This window comes from Sminthopsis crassicaudata, chromosome 4, assembly GCF_048593235.1.
Source record: "Sminthopsis crassicaudata isolate SCR6 chromosome 4, ASM4859323v1, whole genome shotgun sequence".
In the NCBI taxonomy this organism is placed as follows: Eukaryota; Metazoa; Chordata; class Mammalia; order Dasyuromorphia; family Dasyuridae; genus Sminthopsis; species Sminthopsis crassicaudata.
Window position 1 is genome coordinate 10,895,006 of NC_133620.1, and position 25,279 is coordinate 10,920,284.

Sequence of the window (25,279 nt, forward strand, 5' to 3'; positions counted from 1 at the left end):
TCTGAACACCGATCTTTCAGATTCTGGGCTCAGTTCTCTATCCACTGCATCACCTCCCTACCCCTATCTGATATAGAAATAGAGTTTAATAAATGCTTGTCCATGACCGTTTACCTAGAGTGAATGTGCCTGTCCCGCGTGGAAGGGACAACTCAAGGATCCCGTGAAAGGTCCCCTTTTTTTGTATAAACAGGTCTCCTCCCCCTCTTCTTCCCAACAGAGCTCTAGCCAGCTCTAACTAGCTTTCATCCCTTCACCTCCACAAGCACAAAACATGCCTTGAGTTTATAACAAATACTGTTTGAGCTTTTTAATAGATATATATTACAAACGTCTGAGACCAATCACACATTTCATTGTGTAGAGTATATTTACAAAAAATATATATTACAATATTTTTTTCCTTAGTGAACAGTTGACCTGAACATCAGCAAGCTGTCGCTACCAAATGTTTAAAAGGAATGCAAAAACCTCTTGTTCCATGTAAATTAAGAGTTTCGAGATCAGCCGGGGGTCCAAAATCTTAATGCATCCGAAAGCAAACATGGCGGCGGGGAACCCAAACATTTCAGGTCGGGAAAGAGCCTCTCTCTCTTTGCTGAGTACATAAAGGTAATGATGTTGGGAGCTATGGACACTGGTGGGTTATCCCATACATGATACAAAGCTAATAGACTTCTATCATTTCAAAATGTACATTACATCCACAGGAGATCCTTTTTCTTTTATTAGTAGTAATATTATATAGGCGTCGGTCACACGATATCTACAAGATGAGGATGAGAACAAAACAATTCACAGGACTGTGGCTCACATTTCATTTTCAAAGAGGACAAGCACAGATTAGACCAAAACATTATTTCTGAATGGGTTAATAAATAACATCCAGTTGGTTATGGTTACCCCAGATGCTTTATGTTTGTATAGAAGGGAAGGTGGGAATAACATCATGTGCAGGTTTCACATCATCAGTCAATGGCAGTAAATAAATATGGACCCTATACACCAGAAGGAGGAAGGGGAGGGAACCCACTGATGAAGAGGAAGAGGAGGAAGAGCGATGTTCTATCAAACAGGATGTATTTTGACATGCTGCTTTTTCAGTATTTTGAGTGCTGGAAGGAAATTAAAAATGGGCCAAAAAATGATTGTCTTTAAAAACACCAACTTGAGAAATATTTTCATGATCTTTGAGATGGAAATTTCCCTACAAACCAATCCCAAAAATCTTCTTGTCTGTCTGTTGGACTTTGTCAATGAAGTAAAGAAAGAGGAGGTGAGACTGGGTTGACCCAGGACGGTTTTTTGTTTTTGCTTTTTGAGAAAACCAACTGTTCTTAATGCTGTGCTGAACTCCAGCTTGAGGGAGGGCGAGGCAACTTCTGTTGGTTGCTTTCCCATGCAAAAGCACGTGAACGTTCCTGTTTTGGAGCATCCTATTCCTTTCAAACCAATTAATAACCCTCTGGAAGGAGCTATGGAGAGGAAAGGTCTAGATTTTCCCCAGGTGAATAATAAGCAAGGAAACACTGACAAGTCATTTGATTTGGTTTGGAAGTAAACTGAAGTTTTCTAAGTGATGCTTAAAAGTACTGACCCTTCGCATTTTTTTCCAGATCCTTAGGAACCTATAAAAGGCAGAGTTTCTTCTGAATGCAAATTCTGATAATTAGGAGACAAGGCCAATTCCTTCAAAACCTATTTCTAGCCAAGGACAATATATGTGTCCAGGAAAAATGATTAGAATAAAAAACTTGGGGCAATAGACCAGCCCACCACCATTATCACCCCAGTTTAAATAAGAAAGTTCCTCTTAATCTGGCATTAAATTAGTCAACTGTAGGCTTCTCAAACGATTATTAACCACAGCTTAAACAAAAGCTGAAGACTCTAAGCCTCTTTATAGGTACAGGAACTTTTGAGGTGTTGTTCTTTTTAATTTGCCCAGTCAAATCAAGTGACAATCACGTGCTACTGGAAGGGAGCTAAATCGTTTCCCAAGTTTCCCATTAAATTTCAAGTAGGCCACAAAAGGCTTATGGGCCAATACAGCTATAAAGAATGATGCTCTAGGCAGAAGTAGATATCCAAGCTGTTTTGTTCTGTTTAAGTCTGTCTGACCCAGTGACATGGAAGACATCTTTGTGAGGCGATCTAAAAACCAAACTCTGACAAAATCGAATCTTCCATCAGAGTGAATTCCTTACCCAATATTTGCTCCCTTGTCCCTAAAGTGTAAAAATTCTATCTCTAATTATTGAGCAAGGAGATGAAGGTCATACCTGGTTGGGTATATATCATCTTCCTTCCCCACCACCTCCCCCTACATCAAAACTCTCCGTTCGGTATATACGACCTCAGTTTTCCTAGGGCGATGGAGTATGGTCATTGGATCTCCAATGTCACTCACATGCCAGTAACATTCGAGAAGGTTGAAGGTGATACCATCTAGAATCCTAGCCTCCTGTTTCTTTATTCATCAGGGAAAGGACCGGCAGAAAATTTAAGTGTTTGCTGTTGGGGGATGTCTCATTTGGGTTCATCTGTGAAAATCTCCATTGGGACAAGAGAAAGAAGCATTAGCCTGGGTCTGTAGTGGAGGCAGAGGAAAGAATAACTTAATACAAGGGCTTTTGGCCTTGATTTTCAAATTCTGACCAGGCATCGTTCAACTCCATGAAGATCATCTTGGCGTATTGTTCATACGGCTGCCCAGTAGCCTAGAAGGAGAGAAAAGAAGTAGACAATTGGTTACAAACCAAGAATCTTAGGTCAGTTTCTGGGAAAACTTGTGTTCTCAATAAGGGAGCTTTTAAGGAAGAAAAACTGCTAAATTTCCTCATGAAACCTTTGCTTTCTTTTTTTTGGAAAGCAACTGGGTAGATAAAAAAATATGATTTCGAATCCTAATCCCTAATCCCTAATTGGTGTTGTGATACCAATAAAATTATATGGCCTTTCTCAGCCTCTGTTTCTTCATCTGTAAAATGGGGATGATAAAAGCCTCTGTCTCACAGGGTTGTTGAGAGAATCAGATGAAGTGAGGATGGGAGAAAAAAGAAATTTACATGATAACGTCATTATTTATTTAAAAGGAATAGCAAGTAGATGTGCTTTGTGCAATCATCTTTATTATTTTACTATGTTATAGAGATGCTTGTTTTATTCCATGAATTAAAAAAAAAACTTTAAAGGGTATTATAATTATCAACATCATTGTTGAGATAATATATTATTGATGCTAATATTGATTTCGAAACCCAAATTTGCATCCCTTTAGAAGAATTCCCAACTATAGAGAATAATAGGGCAAAGATAAATTTAGAGTTTTAATCTTCATATTCAGAGCAATTCAACTCAAATATTTATTAAATTCAAGTATTCGGCACTTAATCCTGCCAAAAATTATGCTTGGTATTAAAGACACAAAGAAAAAAATCCAAAAATCCCCCGCCTTCATAGTGCTTACCCTCTTGTTGAGAGGGGTGCAAGCAACATTAAGAATTAAGAAGCATTTATTTCACTGGGGTGTGTGTGAGGAGAATGGAATCCCCAGAACATCATAGCGGTGTTTCTGGAGAGACTGTGAGAATAGGATGGAGTCTGGAGAAGCTGGGAAGCAGGGGGAGCGGAAGAAGAAGCATTTAAGTTGGGAGCAGCCACCCCTAAGGAGTGGGGAAGATGCTGCTTGGTACTGTCTATTTTTTCTAAATTTATTTCCAATCTGATTCCCTCACTCTAGGGATCTAATGCAGACAGAGTTGTCTTGAACCCAAAGGGATGGAGTGATTTGCCCAGAATTATAAAGACGATAAATAACAGAGGCAGAAGTTAGAACCAAGTTTTCCTGCCTCCAAGACTCCGCCCATCACGTCCTACTGAGTCAGCAGCAGTTTGTTATAAGGAATTATCTTTATTAACTAGGCACAACATACAGTAGTTGGTCTGTTACCATGGAACTGGAAGTGTTTATCCATACTCCTTGAAATTATGGTGAGCCGGACCCAAAGCCCTGGTCTTTCCCTTTCTCCCCATTACAACCACAAAGAAAGCAAATTTGGTCATAATAGAAAACTGATCACTTCCCTCCCATTCCCACCCTACCTTCTTGTTTCTAAAAAAACAGTATGTCACCTTCCTGACATCATGAACTCCTCCTGTGTTTCTACTTCCAGTATATCTCCAGTACTGGGTCCATAATAAATACTTAATAAATGTTCCTTGATTGGTTGATTCCATTAATAAAGAAGTGGGTATCCACTAAAAAAGATACATGGTACTTTCTTTCTCCTAATCACTCATGGCTTCCAGTTCCATATTCCCTTCTCTAAAGAACATTCTCCATTTTTCATAACGGTGAGAGAAAAATCATTCAATAATTATCTCTCAAGCTTTTTATACTTAACATTAACAATGGGCTTCTCCGAAGGCAAGAATTAGGACCTGCTTTTCCTAAGAGTTTCCATTCATCGTGTCATACAGATTTCTGGTAGCTTTTTCTTATAACTGATTATCCTGACTAATTAGGAGCTTCAAGCAGTAGCTTGTCGAAAGATTGAAGGCATGTAGGTGAAGCAATGGATAGCATCCTGGACTTGGAGAGTCAGTAAAATTTGAGTTCAGGGGGCAGCTAGGTGGTGCAGTGGATAGAGCACCAGCCTTGAATTCAGGAGGACCGGAGTTCAAATCTGGTCTCAGACACTTAACACTTCCTAGCTGTGTGACCCTGGACAAGTCACTTAACCCCAGCCTCAGGGTGGGGGGGGGGGATTTGAGTTCAAATTCAATACTTTTCAAGGCAACTCTTTGAGATTAGAAGATGCAGACTCTATTTCCAAGGTGAGCTTCCTCAGCTAGAAGTTCTGGAGCATCAGTGAAATCCGGGTCAAACCATCTTCCCTTACCTGAACATATTTCCAGATCCCTATATCCGAACAAGGCAGCTGTCAACATGCACACGTGGACAAATCAATGAGAAGCTGACCTTTGTAAGCCTTTTGAATTCTGCAGCTTGCACACAGTAGGTCTTTGAGAAATGTTGGTTGGCTGAATGATCATTATTTTTCTATTATTAAAATTATTTTAAAAGGTATGAATTTGACTTCACTATAGTTTGGGGAAGTCAATCAATTGATCAGCAAGTGTTGATTAAACATGAGCCAGGTACTAGATGTTGTGATAGATGCTAGGGGTATAAAGGCAAAACAATACAGCCCCTGCCCTCAAGGGATTACATTCTACAGGAAAATACATCATATATGCAGATGAATACATGCGAAATATATGCAAGGTGCCAGGTGCTGGGGGAAGGGAGGAAAAGGGAAGGAATGTGAATTTATTAAGCACTTAATTGTGTGCCAGACACTGTGCTTAGCAACTTACAAATAATATCTCACAGATGAGATCACAGATCCTATCTTCTTTGGCTCTGTCTTCTATTCTTCCATATTAGCGATCATACTATGGAAGATTTAACCCTTTCAGATCTGGAGCTCTTTCCTTGGGACCCGTGCTACCTTGGCTGATAATCAGTCTTTTTTTGCCTGAAATATGAAGTACTCTATCCCAGTCAGCCTACTCCCCCTATCTATGTGTTATCTATTATATTATAAGCTCCATGAGGACAGGAACTGATTTATTTTTGTATTTTTATCTCTAGGGCTTGGTATATGGTAAACACTTAATAGTGTTTTTTTGATTTCTTTATTTATTCATTATGTCATTCTTTCCTTTATTAATCAAAATGTGCGAGGCAGAGTATTAGAGAATGTGAGACAATGTGATTTATGACAACAAAAATGCATGAGGGTACAAAGCCAGCTAGGACATGGGTACATTCTTAGAATATTGGGCAACCTGTTTCCAGCATCCTCCAGTTCTACTCACTTTGTCGGGATGTACCACGAGCACGGCCCGCCTGTAGACCTTCTTCACCTGCTCAGGAGTGACCAGGTCAGCCATACCCACGGGCTTCCATTTGGTCTCCCCTGCCCACAGCACCGTGTGCATGGTGGATAGCAATGCCCTAATGTTCCTCTCCTTTCCTTCTATCCATTCCAGGATCTGTGAATGAAGAAAAAGAAATCGGCATCCATTCATTCAGCAACCAGGATCACTGGACTATCCAGGAGGGAGCTAAGTGCCAGCATAGACCTATATAGAATTACTATATAGAGACATACATTAGACAATATAAAATTAATATATACATAGAACTATATTAGACATATAGAGATTATATAGCTAGATATATAGATACATATATTACAAAATACATGTTATATAGATACATATTATAGATATATACACATATATCTATATATAAATACATATATTTAAATACACATATAGAATTGATATCTAGAGGCATACATTAGACAATATAAAATTAATATATATATAGAACTATATTAGACATAAATATAGAGATTATATAGCTAGATATATAGATACATATATTACAAAATACATGTTATATAGATACATATTATAGATATATACACATATATCTATATATAAATACATATATTTAAATACACATATAGAATTGATATATAGAGACATACATTAGACAATATAAAATTAATATATATATATAGAACTATATTAGACATATAGAGATTATATAGCTAGATATATAGATACATATATTATAAAATACACATTATATAGATACATATTATAGATATATGCATATATATCTATATATAAATACATATATTTAAATACACATATAGAATTAATAGATTCATATATTAGGTACATATTTATATAGAATTAATATCTACAGAAATATATGATATATGTATATATAAGAGACACATATTAGATATGTATGTAGAAAGAATTAATATTCTTATTTTCTAGATAAGGAAATTGGGGTTCAGAGAGTTAAATGACTTGCTTAGTGTTGACTCTTCGCTTAGCAAGAAAAAGAGCAACATTCACACTCAGAGCTGCCGTCATCTACACATCCGGATGCTTCACCAAGCATACTGTTCTATGGATTCAAATCACTCTAAAAACTTTGAAAGTCACTGTCAGTAATCAAAAACAGTAGTTCTCAACATATGGCTCCCATATGAAATAAATGCTAAACATTTATTTTTTTTTAATAGAAAGAAAAGTTTTTACTACAGAAATTCAATGTTCAATGAAGCTAGTAAGAAAGTGATTCTGCTCAGAGACAGTAAATAAAAAGACAACTTTCATAATGAAAACCTTGGCACCCATGGAATAAAATCATCGGAATGATTTTAGATACAGCTCCCTTATTTCAAATATGAAGGAGCTGAGACCTGGAGATCAAGTAAATTGCTCAAGGTCATAGAGGTAGAAGGTGTCAGAAGTGGGAGCTGAATCCAGGATCTTGACTCCAGAGCTGGGTCGATTTAGACAACATCGCGCCGCTATAATCAGCATAAGTCACAGAATCAGACCAAGAACAACTTCAGCGGCCACGAGTCTAATCAATATTCCATTCCAAACTCTGACAGGCGGCCACCCAGCTTTTCCTTGAAGCCTTCTAAACTAACTAGCTGATTCCGCTGTGGGAACAGAGACTACCAATGCTGCTATATTACTGTGAGTCAAGGAACAAAATCGTCTCTGAGAAATTATAAATGGCAAATATTAAGTAGAGAGTGATCTGGAGTAGGTGTGAACTCATTACAACATCCTACAAATAAGAATAAGAAGGCACTGGAAAAAGGGATGAAAGAAATAGATGCTCAAAAGAAGATGGGCTGGCCGTACTGTGAATATGAGGATGTCATGGATCATCAGATTGAATTCTCCATCAATCTCCTCCTCTCATTAAGAATGAGAATGATAGGGCCCAGGCACATCAGATGGACCCCCCAGTGGAGGATTCATGGAGGAAAATGGCTGAGAATTCCAGGAGTGGGCCTCCATTCCTGAGGCCACTATCCAAAGACATCCATTTGAAGAGCGGAGCTTTTTCACATTTAATTCTAGTTCTCACTTCTGGAACCCAGCAGACCAAGGAGAGCTCCACCATGATGGGAAGACCCCAGAGCTTGCAGGGGTGAAATCCCAGGGAAAAGTAGAATTGAAGGGCTTTTTGTCTTGCTCCTCTCACTATCTGCATGATATCAAAATCATTTTCTCAAGACTTTGCAGTCTCTTTCTCTTAAGTGACCTGGAAACACAAGATGCTTGTCACTCATTCACAGTGTCACCCTTGCAAATCATTTAATCTTCTAAGACCTTCAATTTCTCCCTCTGTCAAGAGAAGATTATAGTCCTTGTGTGTTTGATAACTGAGCTAAGAGTCCATAATCAAAGGGTAATATTCCCAGGGCAGAATTAGCCTTTTCCTGAGCAATTTTCCTCCTTGAAACCCAAAATTGAGCTGTCACTTCTCACCACGGCCTAAGCAGGAAATGAGGGAAGTTAGAATCTGAGACTTACAGCCAAAGAACATGGGAATCTGGTCACAGTAAATCAGGAGGATTTTGAATAAAATCTGAGCAGATCAGATGGAAGATGAGAAGCAGCCCCATGCTAAATTCTCCCGTTTCCCTCCAAACAAATTTAAAATAAGACCTCAAACAGGATTTTGGAGCAATGGATCCAACAAAAGATAAAGGTGAAATACAAGACAAATTAGGCGGTTGGCAGAAAAGGTCTGTGACATCAGGGTGAGAGCTGGTCTGGAGTACACATGGAGTGGGCCTTGGCAATGATCACTATAGCAACTAAAGCAGAAGGAATAGCAGTGTCAGGAGCTTCCAGACCAGAGAGATTGTCAGAAAGACTAGAAGGGACTGGTTTCTGGCACTGGGTGTACCTGGTGCTGATCGGGATGAAGAGGAACACTGGGAATCAGGCACAAAGAAGCAGGAAGACCTGAGTTCAAATTCTGCTGGCGGTACTGACTGACCTTTAGTGAATCACTTAATTACTCTCAGACTCAATTTCCTTATCTGTCAAACAAGGATAATAATAGCACCCTTCACACTTCACAGAGTTGTCATGAGGCTTCCATGAAATAACAGGCAAACTACTTCATAAGTAAGAGTAAAACACTCTTACTGTATAAACATTAATTCATAGTAATGGTGGTAATGGTAGTACATCTCTAGCCTGTCCCACAGAGCAACAGAGACTTGAATTCATGCTCTTTCTTCTCCAAATCCAGTTATTTATTTATTTTTTACTAAATCGCACTGGCAACCTTAGGCTTGATAGACATGTGGTGGTCAAGATGCAACCATCCAATTATTTTTAGCTCCGTTCTCACCTTCAGCTTCTCAGGGTCCATTTCTTTTGCCATTTCTTCCTTTCTCATTTCAGCTATTGTTCTGGGACCCTTTTTATCTTTGTGAGCATTGAAACCTTGACTGGACAGAAGGTCTTCAAAATCAGCTGCTTTTGATTTCCCCTCTATGAAATAAGAACGTGATAATTCAATTACTTCTTTCATTGTAGCATTCCCCAACTAAGAAACACACATACATTCACAAGGAACATTTTTCCTAAATTAGGGCTTTTGATATATATTGTACAAGGCACAAAACAACTATAGCTACACCTACCTCCACAAAGATGAGATTGCTATTATGTCTTAATCTTATGTCTCAGAATCATGGAATTGACATTCCCTTAAGCCAATGTTTATGTATTTTCCTATCCTTATAGAGTCAAGCTCCAAGAAAAGGTCCTCTGTTTTCATTGCCTCTCCTTCCATATTGCCTATTCACTTCTCCTCAAGAATGCTCGAAAATACTATATTTCATTAAAGATCTTAGTCATTAGCTTCTATTTGGTAAATTCTGATTTTGGTAAGTTTTTTCTTAAGTATCTCTTCTTCCAAGATATCCTCTTTTCACATCTTTCTTCCATAACTTTTAATTGATTTTCAAAATCATTTTAGCTTTAAAACAAACAAACAAACAAACAAAAAATACGTACTTAACTTTTTCAAGAATTCTAGTTGGACTTGCATCTAAGCTGCATTTTTCTTTTAGACTTTACTTATAAATATTTGTTAGTCATTTTTCTTCTTCTGAGTTTATGCCTCCAGCTTCTCTGTCATCATAAAAGCTCCTTATGGCAGCATTCTTCTTTTGTTTGTGAATTCTTCTATTCTACTTCTGAACTTTGGACAATATGTAAACCATGAGTTCTGGACACTTAAGGAAAGAATGTCTGGCTCAAGTACCTGTCTTTCTGCTGCTTTAAAAGTTCAGGAAGAAAGCTTGCAGAATTTCAAAGCTCCCTAAATGATGTGATCCTGATAAAGTCAGGCTGCTGCTCTCTTGGTCTAAGTTCTGCAGGTTTTTAATTGATATTTGAAGCTTACAAAGTGTTTTCTGTGTACTATCTCATTTGTTCCTCACAATAACCCTGAGAGATAGGTGATCCTGGTATTACTTTATAGATCTGAATTCCTTTCTTCCTGATTCTATATTCAGCATGCTGTCTACATTGTGATGTAACTATTTTAATATACCCTCCTTTCATACTTCATTGGGAATTATCTGAATTCCTACACTGAACCATCTTAGAGCTACAGCTGTTGGTCCATTTATATGCTTTCAAATGCCTCTTGTATCATTTTAAGAAGCTTTCCAAAGGCTCTCAACAGATCTCAATATCAAAAGATAAAAATGGCCAAAAGAAAAGACATGCATGGGCTTTTAATTCAGAAACAAATCCACATTAGAAAATCTATTTTGAAGTTCCCAACTCTCTCAAGTCTCCATCTTCCCAAAAGAATAATTAAGGGATCCTTAAAAGCACAGAAATGAAATAATTTTCTTCTTCCTGTTTTCCTCAATTTCTCATCCTTAATACTTTCTCTTCTTTGTCTCTCCTTCCTCCCCTCTTCCCTCAAGCAATTCCTACGCACATTCAATTTGAACATCAGAACACTACACATGCACTCTAACATCAAGTCCATTTGAATGATTTTACCCAAATTAGAAGGTCCTTTTCCACGGTCGTTCTGACCACTTGGCATTGATGAGAAGCTTACATTGTAGTTCGGTCTGTTCTGGGGAGAGGCGTGGGGCATGCTGGGCTGTGACTTGGATTGGGTTTGTTGCCATGAGTAGCCAGACCCCTGCTGCCATCCTCCACCCATTGGCTGGGGAGATGGCTTCTGGGGTGAGCTAAGAGGGGGGAATCCTCCACCTAACCCAGTTGGCGTGGTGGGCTTGCTGGCAAATGAAGAACTACCTGCAACAAAAAGAAAATGTATACATTTTGGCCATCTCTTGACTATTTTTGCAACTCATGCATTCATCATGCCATAATTTCAGTAGCAATTACCTTGATTAAAGGAGGTTCAAAGAGGGAAAAATAAGAAATCTGTTCCTGTGTCCCGCTTAAACTTGTTATCATAGAAAATCGTAGAATTATAGATTGAGAGGGAATTTAGAATCTGTCTGGTCTACCCCTTATTTTATACATGAGGAATGAAACCAAGAAATATATTAACAATGTCCCCAAGTCACACGAAGCATGCGGTAGAACGGGGATTTGAACCCTGATCCTATCTCCAAATCCATGATTTAATAGCACTTATTCATTTCTTTTCAATGTATATTAACCAATCCCATTTGTGTCCATGAATCAATGAAATCTTTTAAATGTGTGAATTACATGCTTGGGAATAAAAATATTAATGTGGAGAATGTCCTTAGGAGTTATGTTTTTCATATAGTTACATCAATTAGTAGAACACCTTTCTTGATTCTCAAGTGACTAAAACTTATCCTCTTTATAGGATCTCTTATTTATTTCCTGTGTATGGTCTGTACATCCTTGTGTGTGTGTGTGTGTGTGTGTACACATCTGAGTTGTCTCAAGGGCATGCATTGTCTTTGCATCCCATTCTATCTTTGCATCCCCAGGACAGTTCCTGGCTCAGACATAAGGTCTGAGTGCCATCAGTTCTCAATCATTGGAGTATTAACTGGACACTAGGGTGGATACAACAAGCACTCAAAGGCAGCCAATATTCAAAGTCATCTAACCCAAGTGAGAAGCTAAAAGAGGAACCAGATAGGTAGTTTGTTAATGGCAGAGAGAGGATTTGAACACAGATCTCTTGATTCCCAATTTATCCTTTTGTTTTCAGTCCCCTCTCCCCACTCCCATCACATCAGACCTTTTATTTATATTCTCATTTTATCATAGCAATAACCAGAAAGAGGGAGGGAGGAAGCCACCTTGTCAGAGGCTCAACAAATTCCCATCTACTTCTCCTTACCTTCAAACCCAAGACAGGCATGATAGAGAGCCAGACCCCAAAGCAGAAGGGCATGGATTCAAGTCTTGCCTCTGATACATTCTGGTTCACTTAACCTCTGAGGGCTCTCGGTAGATCTCAGAGAATTACTGCTCAGATAGGAGAAGTTTCTTTATCAATGAAATCATAGTCCCTCACCCTCTCCTTCCAAATGATCTTACAGGGTTAATTCAACCCATCAAATCACTGGCTAGATGCTTTCCATAGAAGTCCACCTGATTTGTAAACAACACAAATCACAGCCCGACAAACATTTATCAACCTGGTCTCTCTCAAGAAGAAATGAAGGGGATACTTTTCCTAAATAAACTCCTACTTCTCAGAAGCAAGGTTTGGGGGCTAGAAATTATTTATGAAGTTGCTTTTGACTAGGAATCTCTCCTCAAAAGCCTCAGGCATGATGCCCTGGAAATACACAAATTTCTGATCTTACATAATGTAAGACAGATGCATAATGGAAGATTTTTCATCCATAAAAGTGATTATTTTGACCTTAACCTGCTAAATTTGCCCCAAGTGTGCCAAGGTCAGCAAACGGGTCCAGAGACTGTGGTTTGTTCTGATGCGTGGGGGTGTTGTGTATCGAGCCCGTGGGACTGGTGGCCGCAGACTTGCTTCCCATTCCAAATCCACCTGAAGAGGAAAGTAGACACATCAAACTTAACCATGCAACAGTTGGGATTTGCAGTCTGTCCCTAAGAAGAGTTGTCATCAACATGACCTTGTAGGAGAATCACAAACGTGATTTGATGACCTCGTACAAGGTCGCTGAACAAACACTTTGAATGATTTTCATAAGTGAGTTGTTAAATTGGCCTTCTGTCTTTACAGCATGTGGAAAAGGGTAGAAAGGAATATAGTGCCATTTTCTCCAGATTCTTCAGACAATTGCACATGGCCTAATCTCTAGTGGCCATGACCCAATTTATCAATACTCTCAAATATACAGTAGCCAGAACTGAATACAATAACTTTCTGCTAAAGGAGAATACAGTGAGCCTATAACATCCCTAGTCATAGACATTATGCTTCCCTTGCTTCAATCTGTAATCGTTTTTTAGTTCTTTCTTAGTTCTTTCCACTGTCAAATTGTTGACTCATGTAGAGTTTAAAGAACTCTATGATCACCATTCTATCTCATGGACTATTGTCCAACTACATGTCTCCTGTATATGTTGGTGCAGCTGGTTTTTGGAACTCAACTGCAAGACTTTACATTTGGCCCCATTAAACTTTCCTTAATTAGGTTTATCTGACCATTCTAAGCCCATTGAGAATTCACTAGATCAATCCTGACTGTCATGCATGGCGGTAGCCACTGATCTCTCGCTGGTATGCTTCTGGGAAAATTCAGCTCAATCTAGAAAGGCCCATTTTTACACATTACAAACACTTCTTTATCTTTTGGACATCGTTTCAAAAATCAAACAGAGCCCGAATGCTAAATCTGGGGATGATCACCTGGTTTACTGGGCCAGTCCCAACCTCCTGAAACATCTGGCTGGATGGAGACAGTGGGTGTGCTGGAAGCTGCCAAGTGAAAGAACACAACACATCATTATTCCCTTATCTAATGTTTTTAAAAGTCCACGTGAGACTCCAGGTGTTGTTTTAGCCTTAAGCATGATTGAACCAGGGCCTGGCTCAGATGCCAAGCCAGATCCTTTGAAACAGACGCACCCAGAGGAGTAAAGAAAAGAGGTCCAAAAGAAGTAAGAATGTGGATAAGGCCTAAAATTGTTTAAATGAAGACAATTTAAAATGGCAGCAAAAATCAGATCAAAAAGTCCATCCATGACTCATTAAAGATAAAGGAGACTTTCTTTGAGTAAAAAACTACTCTAGTGTAAGACTGCCTCCATTCCTTATGAGTTTTTATATATATATATACATATATATATGTATATATATATGTATATATATACACACATATATATATGTATATATATATATATATATTTATATACATATATATATATAAAGTCGATGTAGAATCAAGGTTTATAAAATGCACATTAATGTTCTAAAAGTATTCTATAGCTTAATAGGTGCTATTGCTCCTCCTGCTATCACCAATTTTGTGATGTTTAGTTTAAATATTTTCAGGATTATATTTCAGGAAGGATTTTAATGATGATGATAATAATATGGATATTACATTTTATGGAAAGTTTTAATGATGATAATAATATGAGGATTATAATAAATAGTAATACCAATAACATCAAGTCTTATCTACATAGTACTTTCTGATTTTTTTAAACATTTTATACAAATCATGGCATTTGATTCTTCCAACATCCCTGTGAGGTAAAAGTAGTATAACTGTCCTCTTTAGAGGAGATAATTGAGGCAGAGAAGTGACTTGCCCAGGATGATGATGATGAATATGATGATGATATTAATATGGCAGTTAAAAGCTTTGCAAAGTGCTTTACATGTGATTTCATCTGATCCTCACTCTCACCTTAGGAGGTAACATTTTGCAGATGAGGAGACTGAGATCTAGATGGATTAAATTCTTGGTCCCCAGTCACAAAGGCAAGACTTTAACCCAGCTCTTTTTACGTTCACATTCATTATGAACTTTATCACACTTTCTCTCCAAATTTGGGTGTGCATGTGGTGAAACATAATTTAATCAGTAGATAGATAGACAAACAGAGATGGATAAATGTATACATAGATAGACAGGACAGATAGACAGATAGACAGAGATGGATGGATAGAGGGAGAGAGAGAGAGAAAGAGAGAGAGAGAGAGAGAGAGAGAGAGAGAGAGAGAGAGAGAGAGAGAGAGAGAGAGAGAGAGAGAGAGAGAGAGAGAGTGCAGAAATAATCTTATCCATTTCAACATGGAGCAAAGCATTCTAACAAAGTGCCCTCTCCCTCCTCCCCCTCCACCTGAACAGCTGGGCTGAAGCAGCTCTCCCCACAATGTGGGGCATCTTTGGTGTTTGAAATATTCTTATTCCCTAGAGAACATTTTAGGGAAAATCTTTTCTAGCTCAGCTTAGAGCTAGATTGTCTCTTTCCTCAGTAGTGACCTTGGTTTGATCTTGTATTACTCTGGAGCTATTTCTAGATACATACACACATTCACACACACATACACAATCTCCACCAATATTTCTCCTTAACAAACTGTGTTTTTGATGTTTGCTTGTGGATCTGTAGCTCCTGGTACACAGTAGGTGCTTAATAAATATCTGATTAATTAATTGAAAAATAAAAACATGTGACTTTAAAGATTTTTTTTTCCATCTCTAACCCTTCAAGATTCTCATACTGTAACACACTTTAATAAAACATGGTCACATCTCTTCTTTAACTCCATCATATTAACAAGCATTTATTAAGCACCTGCTAGGTGTCAAATGCCGTGACAAGCACTGCAGAGAACAAAACAAAAGTGAAACAGTATCTGCCCTCAGGAAGCTTAGCGAGGGAAGATGATATGTCCATACATAGTTATACCAAACAGATACAATGTGATGAGGAGCAATAAAGAGTGGTTACTATTGAGTGCTCCTGAAACTTCCCAGATCAATAGATAGCGCCAAAGACGCATCTTCCTGAGTTCAAATCCAGCCTCAGACACTTACTAGCCATGTGATGCTGAGCAAGTCATTTCACCCTATTTGCCTCTGTTTCCTTATCTGTAAAATCGGCTAGAGAAGGAAATGGGAAACCTTTCTAGTGTCTTTGCCAAGAAAACCCCAAACAAAGTCACAAAGTCGGATGTGACTGAACAACAACAAAACAACAATTACCTGTAGAAGCTGCTTTCTCTTTCTTTTGGGGTAGCGGCAGTGGCTCACATTTTTATGGCCAAAGGCGTGCAAATTACTTTGTACAAATGGCCTCATTTGAGTCTTATAAGGCTCACAGATGATGAGAAACTGAGGCTCAGAAACGAATTGACTTGTTCACAAGCCACGTTACTAATACACAACTGCTGATTTATTTTTCTAAGGGCGCCTTTCCCAGTTCAAGGATATAGAACTGGTGAGGACCTTAGAGACCACTGAGTCCTTTTCTCTTTACTTTGCAGATGAGAAAACTGAGCCACAGTGAGGTTAAGTGAATTGTTCTGGATCTTACAAAAGTGAGTATTCCAGGTGGGATTTGTGTTATGCCCTATCCACTCTACCATCTTCTACTCCCTCTGGGGTGCTAATCATCATCGATAATACACTGCTAGTTACCATATGTCTCTCAACTGATAAAGATAAATTCAAATTAAAATATTGAAAGGCTCTGATAGGCCTTGGGGTCCCTAGCAGCAATAATTCCCATCAGAATTTTTGTGAGAAATGAAAACAATGATTAACAAAATGCTTAGCGAGCTGGAAAGGCCACGGAAAAGCTCATCATGGCGGCTTGGACTACACCAATGATTATGTGAAAGGAGATCCGCGAACTCTTGCATACTCTGGTCACTGAGGTACAAACCCCCATTTTAGAAAAGAAGATGTCCCTGTCAGTTACCTCAGGAAAGAAATAAGCCCATGTAGGGACAGGAAAGGCAATAGGTTTCCTCGGGCTGAAAACCTCCTTTGCTAATTCTTTCTTTAAAACCTCAGTCAAGTTACTCAAGTTTTCAGCCTCAGTTTCCCCCAAGTACAATGAAGGATTGGACTACATGACCTTCAAGGTCTCTTCCAGTGCCATTGTTCAGCTTGGCTGGGAAGAAGGAGGTGCAATGGACAGAAGGGTAGAAGCAGCAAGAATCTGGGAATAATTCAAGCTGGCCAGCAGGTCATGGGCCCCACTGCCTCCTGGATGTCTTCAAGTGGAGGCCGCCTAAGCACTTCACCAGAAATTCGTGCTCTCGGAAGGGGAGTTCCATCTTGTTGGCTCTTCTTTGTCATCCCCGTGTCCAACATGGGGTCTTCAGCACAAAGCAAGTGCTTAAAAATAAGTGCACGCTGACTGACCACTTGTTGACAATATATGTTCTACTTTCTACACTACAACATTCTATGTTCTGATGTGCTAGGTCTCAAGGTTCCGCCCAGCTCCAATATTTTATGTCCTAACATGGTGGGTCTCAAAGATTCCTCCCAATTCTAATGTTCTATTCAAACATGTCAGTTCTTAAGATTCCATCCAAGCTCCCACATTTCTATAGCCTAACATGTTAAGTCGCAATGTTCCTCCCAGTTCTAACATTCTATGTTCTTTTTTTATTAAAGCTTTTTATTTTCAAAACATATGAATGGATAACTTTTCAGCACTGACCCTTGCAAAACCTTGTGTTCCAAATTTTCCCTCCTTCCCCCACCCCTTTCCCTAGATGGCAGGTAATCCAATATATAACATGCTATGTTCAAACATGATAGGCCTCAAGATTCTCTCCCAGCTCTAATTCTGTGACCTAACGTGCTAGATCTCAAGGTTTCTCCCAATTCTAATGTGCTATTCCAACATGGTAGGGAAGTGCCCATGTGAGAGAAAACACAGGACAGCCAAAATGATGAAAATTTAAGAACATTTATTGCTACCTAGCGACTGAGCCCCACCAGAACAGGGATGTCAGCGAATGAGTGGTCTCAGGGCCATATTTATAGAAAGAAGAGAGAGACAGCAAAATGTTTCCTGATACATTTGTCATAATAACAGGAATTTCTATTCTAGACAGAAGGTAAAGGTTATAGCACTGAGGGTGCCATCCTCAGACGGCAAAAGGACAGTATTTCTTTCTGTTTATCAAGTTGTCAAGGTCAGGTTCTTTTTAGGGCAGCACATCTGAGGGTGTAAAAATACCATCTGCATTAGGGAGTGAAGAGCTTGTTACAAATGCCTAACTACAGAGTTTTAAGATTATGTTTCTCATGGTCCCATCTGGGCTGCTTTTCCACTTCATTAAGTCTCAAGATTCCCTCCAAGCTCCCCATCTTCTATGTTCTAACATGCTAGGTGTCAAGGTTCCTCCCAGGTCTGACATTCTATGTTCTTTTTAAATATTTTATTAAAGCTTTTAATTTTCAAAACATATGCATGGATAATTTCCCAATATTGACCTCTGAAAAACTTTGTATTTTCCCCTCCTTTCACCCAATCCATCCCTTAGATGACAAGATGAACATTCTATGTGCAAATATGCTGGGGCCCAAGGTTCCTCCCAGCTTTAATGCTCTAAGGCCTAATATTCTGGGTCTCAAGGTTCCTCCCAGCTTTAATGTTCTATGGGCTAACATGCTGGGTCTCAAGGTTCCTTCCAGCTTTAATGCTCTAAGGCCTAATATTCTGGGTCTCAAGGTTTCTCCCAGCTTTAACGCTCTAGAGACTAACATGCTGGGTCTCAAGGTTCCTCCCAGCTTTAATGCTCTAAGGCCTAATATTCTGGGTCTCAAGGTTCCTCCCAGCTTTAACGCTCTAGAGACTAACATGCTGGGGCTCAAGGTTCCTCCCAGCTTTAATGCTCTAAGGCCTAATATTCTGGGTCTCAAGGTTCCTCCCAGCTTTAATGCTCTAGGGCCTAACATGCTGGGGCTCAAGGTTCCTCCCAGCTTTAATGCTCTAAGGCCTAATATTCTGGGTCTCAAGGTTCCTCCCAGCTTTAACGCTCTAGAGACTAACATGCTGGGTCTCAAGTTCCTCCCAGCTTTAATGCTCTAAGGCCTAATATTCTGGGTCTCAAGGTTCCTCCCAGCTTTAACGCTCTAGAGACTAACATGCTGGCTCTCAAGTTCCTCCCAGCTTTAATGCTCTAAGGCCTAATATTCTGGGTCTCAAGGTTCCTCCCAGCTTTAACGCTCTAGAGACTAACATGCTGGGTCTCAAAGTCACTTCCAGCTCTCATGTTCTTTTCTCTATCTCAAAATCATCCCACAGAAGAACTCCCAACTACACATTTGCCTCCCTTTTACTTCTTCAAACTCTTATGCCTGAAAGAAAATGGAGAGGAAAAAAAAAGATCTTTTCTATCTCAGTGATTTTCTCTGCAGAAATAATTGTGCAACTTCCCCAACCAAGAGTGTCCGACTATAGTTAAAGAGCTTGTCAAGCTTCCCGAGTCACTGGGTCAGCGAGCGTGACAACGTAAAATGCAAGGTGGTGTCAGGACTGCTTTTATGTGAAAATTTACAGATGTTGAGGATGTCATGCTGGGATACGATTAATTCTAGAAATGGTCAGATGGTGCTTCTGCTTAATCAGCAGAAGCATCTCCCATCTACTTGCAGTACTCAGGCCCTTATTAGCTTTCCCTCTCCTGAGAAAAGGGCATTGCAAACATGTAAACTGATCCCTATGATCAAAGTTTTAATAGTGTCCTTTTATTAGAGTCTGATAACCCCTATATTGGCCTTTGGATCTTAAGACTAAGGAAATAGGGCAGCTGCCGGTAAAAGAGTAAAGATAACCATATTATTGCATACTTGCCATGTGTAAAACTGGACTTAGATTTCAATACAGCCCAGTTTCTTAAACTGTGGGTCATGACCCCATAAAGGGTCTTATAGCTAAGTGTGACAGTCATAAAATTATGGGTTATGATTATTAAATGCTTGATTTGCGTACTTATTTTTATATACCTAGAATTCATGTAAAAATTTCTCAGGGAAAAAAAAGTTGTGAGGAGAAAAAGCTTGAGAAACCCTGAGATAGAGCCTGCCAGTTGAGATGCAGGAGATGGAGAGAGAATAGATTAAATGTTACAAATGATAATAATTTCTCACATTTTTATGGACTTATTTGATAGGATCATAGCTCAAAGTGCACCCCATTCAACCTGCATTTCAACAAGACTTGCCTTTAAGGCAGCTCTGAAAAGAAGTCATCCATGCTCTGCTTGAAGGCCTCCATGAATGAAAGGCCACTGCCTCCAAACTACATCATCAGCTGTTTTATGACAGCCCCAAGTGTTGGGAAATTTAAAAAAAGGTCTACAAATCTGTCTCTCACTTGACCTCAGTGGTCTTTGGCTTCTCCTCTAGAGTTTGGGGGAATAAACCTAATCTAGGTTCCTTAGCACAACCCTTCAAGGGTCTGAGATCAAGCTCCACATCTTCTCTTCTTCAGGCTCCTGTTTCAACCAACCTTCTTATGACCTGAATGTCAGTCTTTCCATCTTCCTCATCACTCACCTGTACATGCTATATTTTGGCAACATCCCTCCAAAGTCTACTGTCCAGAAGGGGAAGACACTAGTGTGTTCCAGAGGGAGCCTGCCTAAGGCCCAAGACCAAAGCTCCTTCATCTCCCCAAAGTCTTGTGTCCAGAAAGGGAAGACACTAGGGTGTTCCAAAGGGAGACTGCCTAAGGCCTAGGACCAAAGCTCCTTCATCTCCCCAAAGTCTTGTGTCCAGAAAGGGAAGACACTAGGGTGTTCCAAAGGGAGACTGCCTAAGGCCTAGGACCAAAGCTCCTTCATCTCCCCAAAGTCTTGTGTCCAGAAAGGGAAGACACTAGGGTGTTCCAAAGGGAGACTGCCTAAGGCCTAGGACCAAAGCTCCTTCATCCATCTAAATTAGCTTAAGGTCCACAAATTTTTAAAACAATTCTGGTAATGAAATCAACACAACTTGTTTCATTTCTAATCTTCTCTGATTTATTTTACTCATTTATGATCATTATTATTAGAAGGAGTTTGTAGATTTCTCCCAGCAACCAAAGGAGTCCCCAATACAAGAACAAGTTTATGAATCTTGACGCTGCATTTTATTATGGAGCCACTAGATGGCACAGTACATAGAGCATTAATTCTGGATTGTGGAAGTTGTTATTGAGTCATTTTTCAGTCGTCTCCAACTCTCCATGACTCCATGAAGTTTTCTTGTGGAAGATATTGGAGTGATTTGCCATTTCCTTCTCTTGTCCATTATACAGATAAGGAAACTGAGGCAAACAAAGTAAAGTGATTTGCCCAGAGTCACACAGTAAGTGATTGTCTGAAATCATATTTAAACTCAGGAAGATTATTATGAGCCTAGTGGTTCAAATAGCTGTATGATCCTGGGTAAGTCACTTATCTGCTGTCTGACTCAGTTTTCTCATCTGTAAAACAGTCCATAATAGCACCTCCCTCCTAGGATTATTGTGAGATTCAAATGGAATAGTAATTGCAAAGCACTCAGCACAGGGCCTGGCATATAGTAAGCGCCATATAAATGTTAGCTATTATTTTAATTCATTTTCCCTGAAAAAGCCTTTTTTTTCCTGAATCCCTGCCCTTGAAATGAACAACAAGATGGAAATGCCATTAGGTCCTATAAACTTTTAATTACTTTTTTTTTTTTTTTGTTTTGTTTAGGACTTTTTAACCCATACAAAGCCTTTTAAAATGATGGAAACCTTTTACAGAGTAGAACTTGTAAATACATATATATATATATATATATATATACATATATATATATATATATAATAGATATCTATATCTATCTATTATATATAGATAGATATAGATATCTATTATATATATAGATATAGCTAGATAGATATTTACAAGTTCTACTCTGCAAAAAGTTTCCATCATATATATATGTATATATCTATATGTAAATATATAAATTTATATTACTATTCCCATATTATAGACAAGGAAACAGGTTCTGAGATATTCACTGACTTGCTAGTATTACAAATATTAGCAGTATTTGTATTGATGAACCAGTTCCAAAGACTCTATATAAGTGAATGAATAATATTAGATAGCCATGTAGACAACCCCAATTCCCTTTCACCAACTATGCTGGCATTCCACATTTGACTATTAGCTTCATTTTCCCCCAAATTCTGAGCAAATCCTCAGCTCCAGGGTTGGTTCTACTGGAGGAAAGCAGGAGACTGAAACACCCATGTTTTAATACTCTCTGGTTTAGAAATTTAACAGAAAAAGTTGGGGAAGGAATGAAAAAAAATAGCATCTGGATGGTTTACTTTAAACTGAGAGATAGATGAGACACTGATTAGCATCTGGATTCAAAATCAAATCCCACCAACTTGACCTTCAACGACTCAGCCTATTTGAGTCTATTGTTGTTGCTGTTTTCAGTTTTTACAGAACCTTCCAAATAGTAGATACTTTATAAATGTTCTTTAAATTTAATTGAATGAATGAGGATCCAATCTCTGATGTTGGTCATGGTGATCAGCACCATGTTCTAGCCTCCTGATTCCAGGGTCATTAAGTTCACCCCACAGATGCACTTCTAAACTCATGCCCACAGAAAAAGCTATGTGGCTAGAAAAGTAGTCAAAGCAATTCCAAAAGACTCTTGATGGAAAATGGCATCCACATCCAGAAAAGATTATGGCATCTGAATGCAGATCAAAACAGACTATTTTCATTTTCTTTCTTTCTTTTTCATGTTTTTTCCCCCATTTATTCCTCTTTCATAACACGATTAATGGGGAAATAGTCTAGGATGATTGCACCTGTCTAATCCATTTCAGATTGCTTGCCATTTTGGGGAGGAGAATGGGAGGAAGCGAGGGAGAAAAATTTGGACCACAAAATCTTATAAAAAGCAAATGTTGAAAAAAAATACTCAAAGAATATGAAAAGGCAATTTTCAATTGAAAGAAGGCAGGCGATCAAAGCATAAAGTAACAAGAATTTAAAGAAAGCTCTCAGGTTCTACTTCATACCAGATTGACAAGGAGGATAAAGGGGAGAAGTGGACATGTTGGAGGGGCTGTGGGAAGGAAGGCATGTGGGAAACTGTTGGTGGCACTCAGAATTGGTCCATCCTTCCTGGAGAGCAATTGGAGCCTACACTCCAAAAATCACAAAACTTCATAACTAATGAGACTACTATTATATTAGACATACTACAAAAAAAGCATTTCCAGCCTCATTCTATTGCTGCAGAAAACTAGAAACAAATTTACATCCAACAACTAAGAAATAGTTGAACACAAAGTGTCATGGGAATATAAATAAATATTATGAATAAGATGGATTCAAAGACATCTCAAAGATTTGCATTTCTCTCCCTATGTTTTCCATTTGTAACTAAGACCACCAGAGGCAGTGATACAGTGAATTGATAGCTGCCCACAGAGTTGTGAAGACCTATATTTGATTCCTATTGCAGTACCTACTATCTGTGTTACCAAGAGCAAGACACCTGACAGGTTTCTCTCTAGAACTTGGAGTTGCTCAAGGAGCATATACATGCATGTAATTCAGGATGGGTGCCCACTTTAGGAAGCCCTTTCACACTGGTCGACTCTTTGGTGAGAGTTCACTTAGCAGCCAGACAGTTTCCAGTGAATCTTGTGTGTATTGTCCAACAAATTCATCTTAAGGCAGTTCCCCCTATATTTTTATTAAGACTTTCGATTGTTTTTTTTTCTTGAATACTATAGTTAATTATTATAATATCATCCCCATACTGAATATTCATGGGCATCAGAGAAAAACAGTTAAATAAGAGTCAATTGAGTCAACCAGTGTATTACATTCCACAACTATAATGCCCAACTATGGGGATGGACATAACATCTATTATTCTCAGGAACCAAGAAAAGTCACTGCGATTAATCCAAGTCCAGTTGTCTTTTGAAATTGTCTTAATACATGTTATGATTAGCATTGTATTTATCATTCTTAATTCTGCTTTCCTCACTCACCCCAATGCTTCTCTGAATTGCTAAAATTCACCATTTCTTATATATATATATATATATATATATATAATATGTATATATATATATGTATATATATATACACACACACACATACATATATATACATACATACATACATATATACACACACACATATATACACATACATACATATATACACATACATACATATCTATACATACATACATACATATATACACACACACATTATATATATATATATATATACAAAGCATATATTCTATATGCATGTATGTAGAATAGAATATAGCTATATTAAATTACAATCAGCTTAATTATCCTCTATAAGTATCTACTTCATTTCAGATTTCTTGTTTTGTGTTTTTGCTGTCATGGAAAACTATTGTGCTGAATAGTTCATAATATAACAAACTTGTCTTTGTAAAGATAAAAAAAGAAAATAGTCCCAGCAATAATGATGATTGCTCATCAAATGGCCTTCTGGTCACCCACTTCCAGCTCTACTCTGTTTAGTCAGTGTCTTTTTTACGGTATATATCCATTGATAAGATCACCAAGTCAATGGAAATGAATTTGTAAGTGGTTTTTCTTGCATAAGTACAAATTATTTTTCAGAATCGTTGATCTAATTCACAGATTCACTGACAGTATATTGGGCCTTTCCAATATACATCATAAACTCATAAAGGTTGGGTAGTTGTTAGGTACTTTACAACTCTCCCAATGCTCCTTTGTTAATGACCTCCCATTAGGTAAGGCAAATTCAGATATATTCTTACCCAAGGAACTTATACCCAAGTTGGCATAAGCTTCTTTTAATGAAATCTCCAAAGTCAATATGATATAGATCAGTGGTCCTCAAACTTTTTAAATAGGGGTCAGTTCACTGTGGGAGGGCAGGACTAGTAAAAACAAAAGCTCACACTCTGTCTCCGCCCCTCAGCCCATTTGCCATAACCTGGCAGGCTGCATAAACGTCCTCAGCGGGCCACATCTGGCCCGAGGGCCGTAGTTTGAGAACCCTTGATATAGAACATTTGTGATAGAGGATCAAAATCATGAGTGAGGTTCTCTAGTGTAAAAGATATTCTCCCCTTTCCAGCAAAAAGCTCTGGTTTTAAATGGTGCCAAACAAACATATATATTTCACATATGCAAATGGAGAACATCCCCAATCTTCTCACTTCTGTTCTCAATATCCAAAAGGAAGTAGAAAAATGCTTTATTTCTTACCTAAATTAAAGGGGTCGCTGTGAACTGTGGGTGAAGGACTTCTGGCCTGAAGAAAGGGATCACTAGAGGCATTTGATGTGCTCAGAAAAGAACCCAGTAAATCTGGACCAGATGGTTTGGAGGGAGCTCCAAATGGGTCAAAGGTTGCAGCTGGAAGGGAAAAAAAAGAAAAGATAATTGG

The 25,279-nt window shown here is 38.5% G+C and overlaps 1 protein-coding gene across 3 annotated transcripts in view; it reads right to left on the reverse strand.

Moving 5' to 3' along the window:
- Window positions 1-347: 347 nt before the first annotated feature.
- Window positions 348-25,279, reverse strand: part of DNAJC6 (DnaJ heat shock protein family (Hsp40) member C6) — a 121,765-nt gene continuing 96,833 nt past the window's right edge. For all 3 annotated transcript variants that reach the window (XM_074265733.1, XM_074265735.1, XM_074265734.1), the window contains exons 13-19: window positions 25,099-25,248; window positions 13,742-13,810; window positions 12,779-12,913; window positions 10,942-11,205; window positions 9,266-9,408; window positions 5,887-6,063; window positions 348-2,720 (exon numbers count right to left, since the gene is read on the reverse strand). In XM_074265733.1, the coding sequence (XP_074121834.1) occupies window positions 2,619-2,720; window positions 5,887-6,063; window positions 9,266-9,408; window positions 10,942-11,205; window positions 12,779-12,913; window positions 13,742-13,810; window positions 25,099-25,248 (1,040 nt within the window). In that variant the 3' untranslated portion in view covers window positions 348-2,618. The remainder of the gene's footprint in view (window positions 2,721-5,886; window positions 6,064-9,265; window positions 9,409-10,941; window positions 11,206-12,778; window positions 12,914-13,741; window positions 13,811-25,098; window positions 25,249-25,279) is intronic.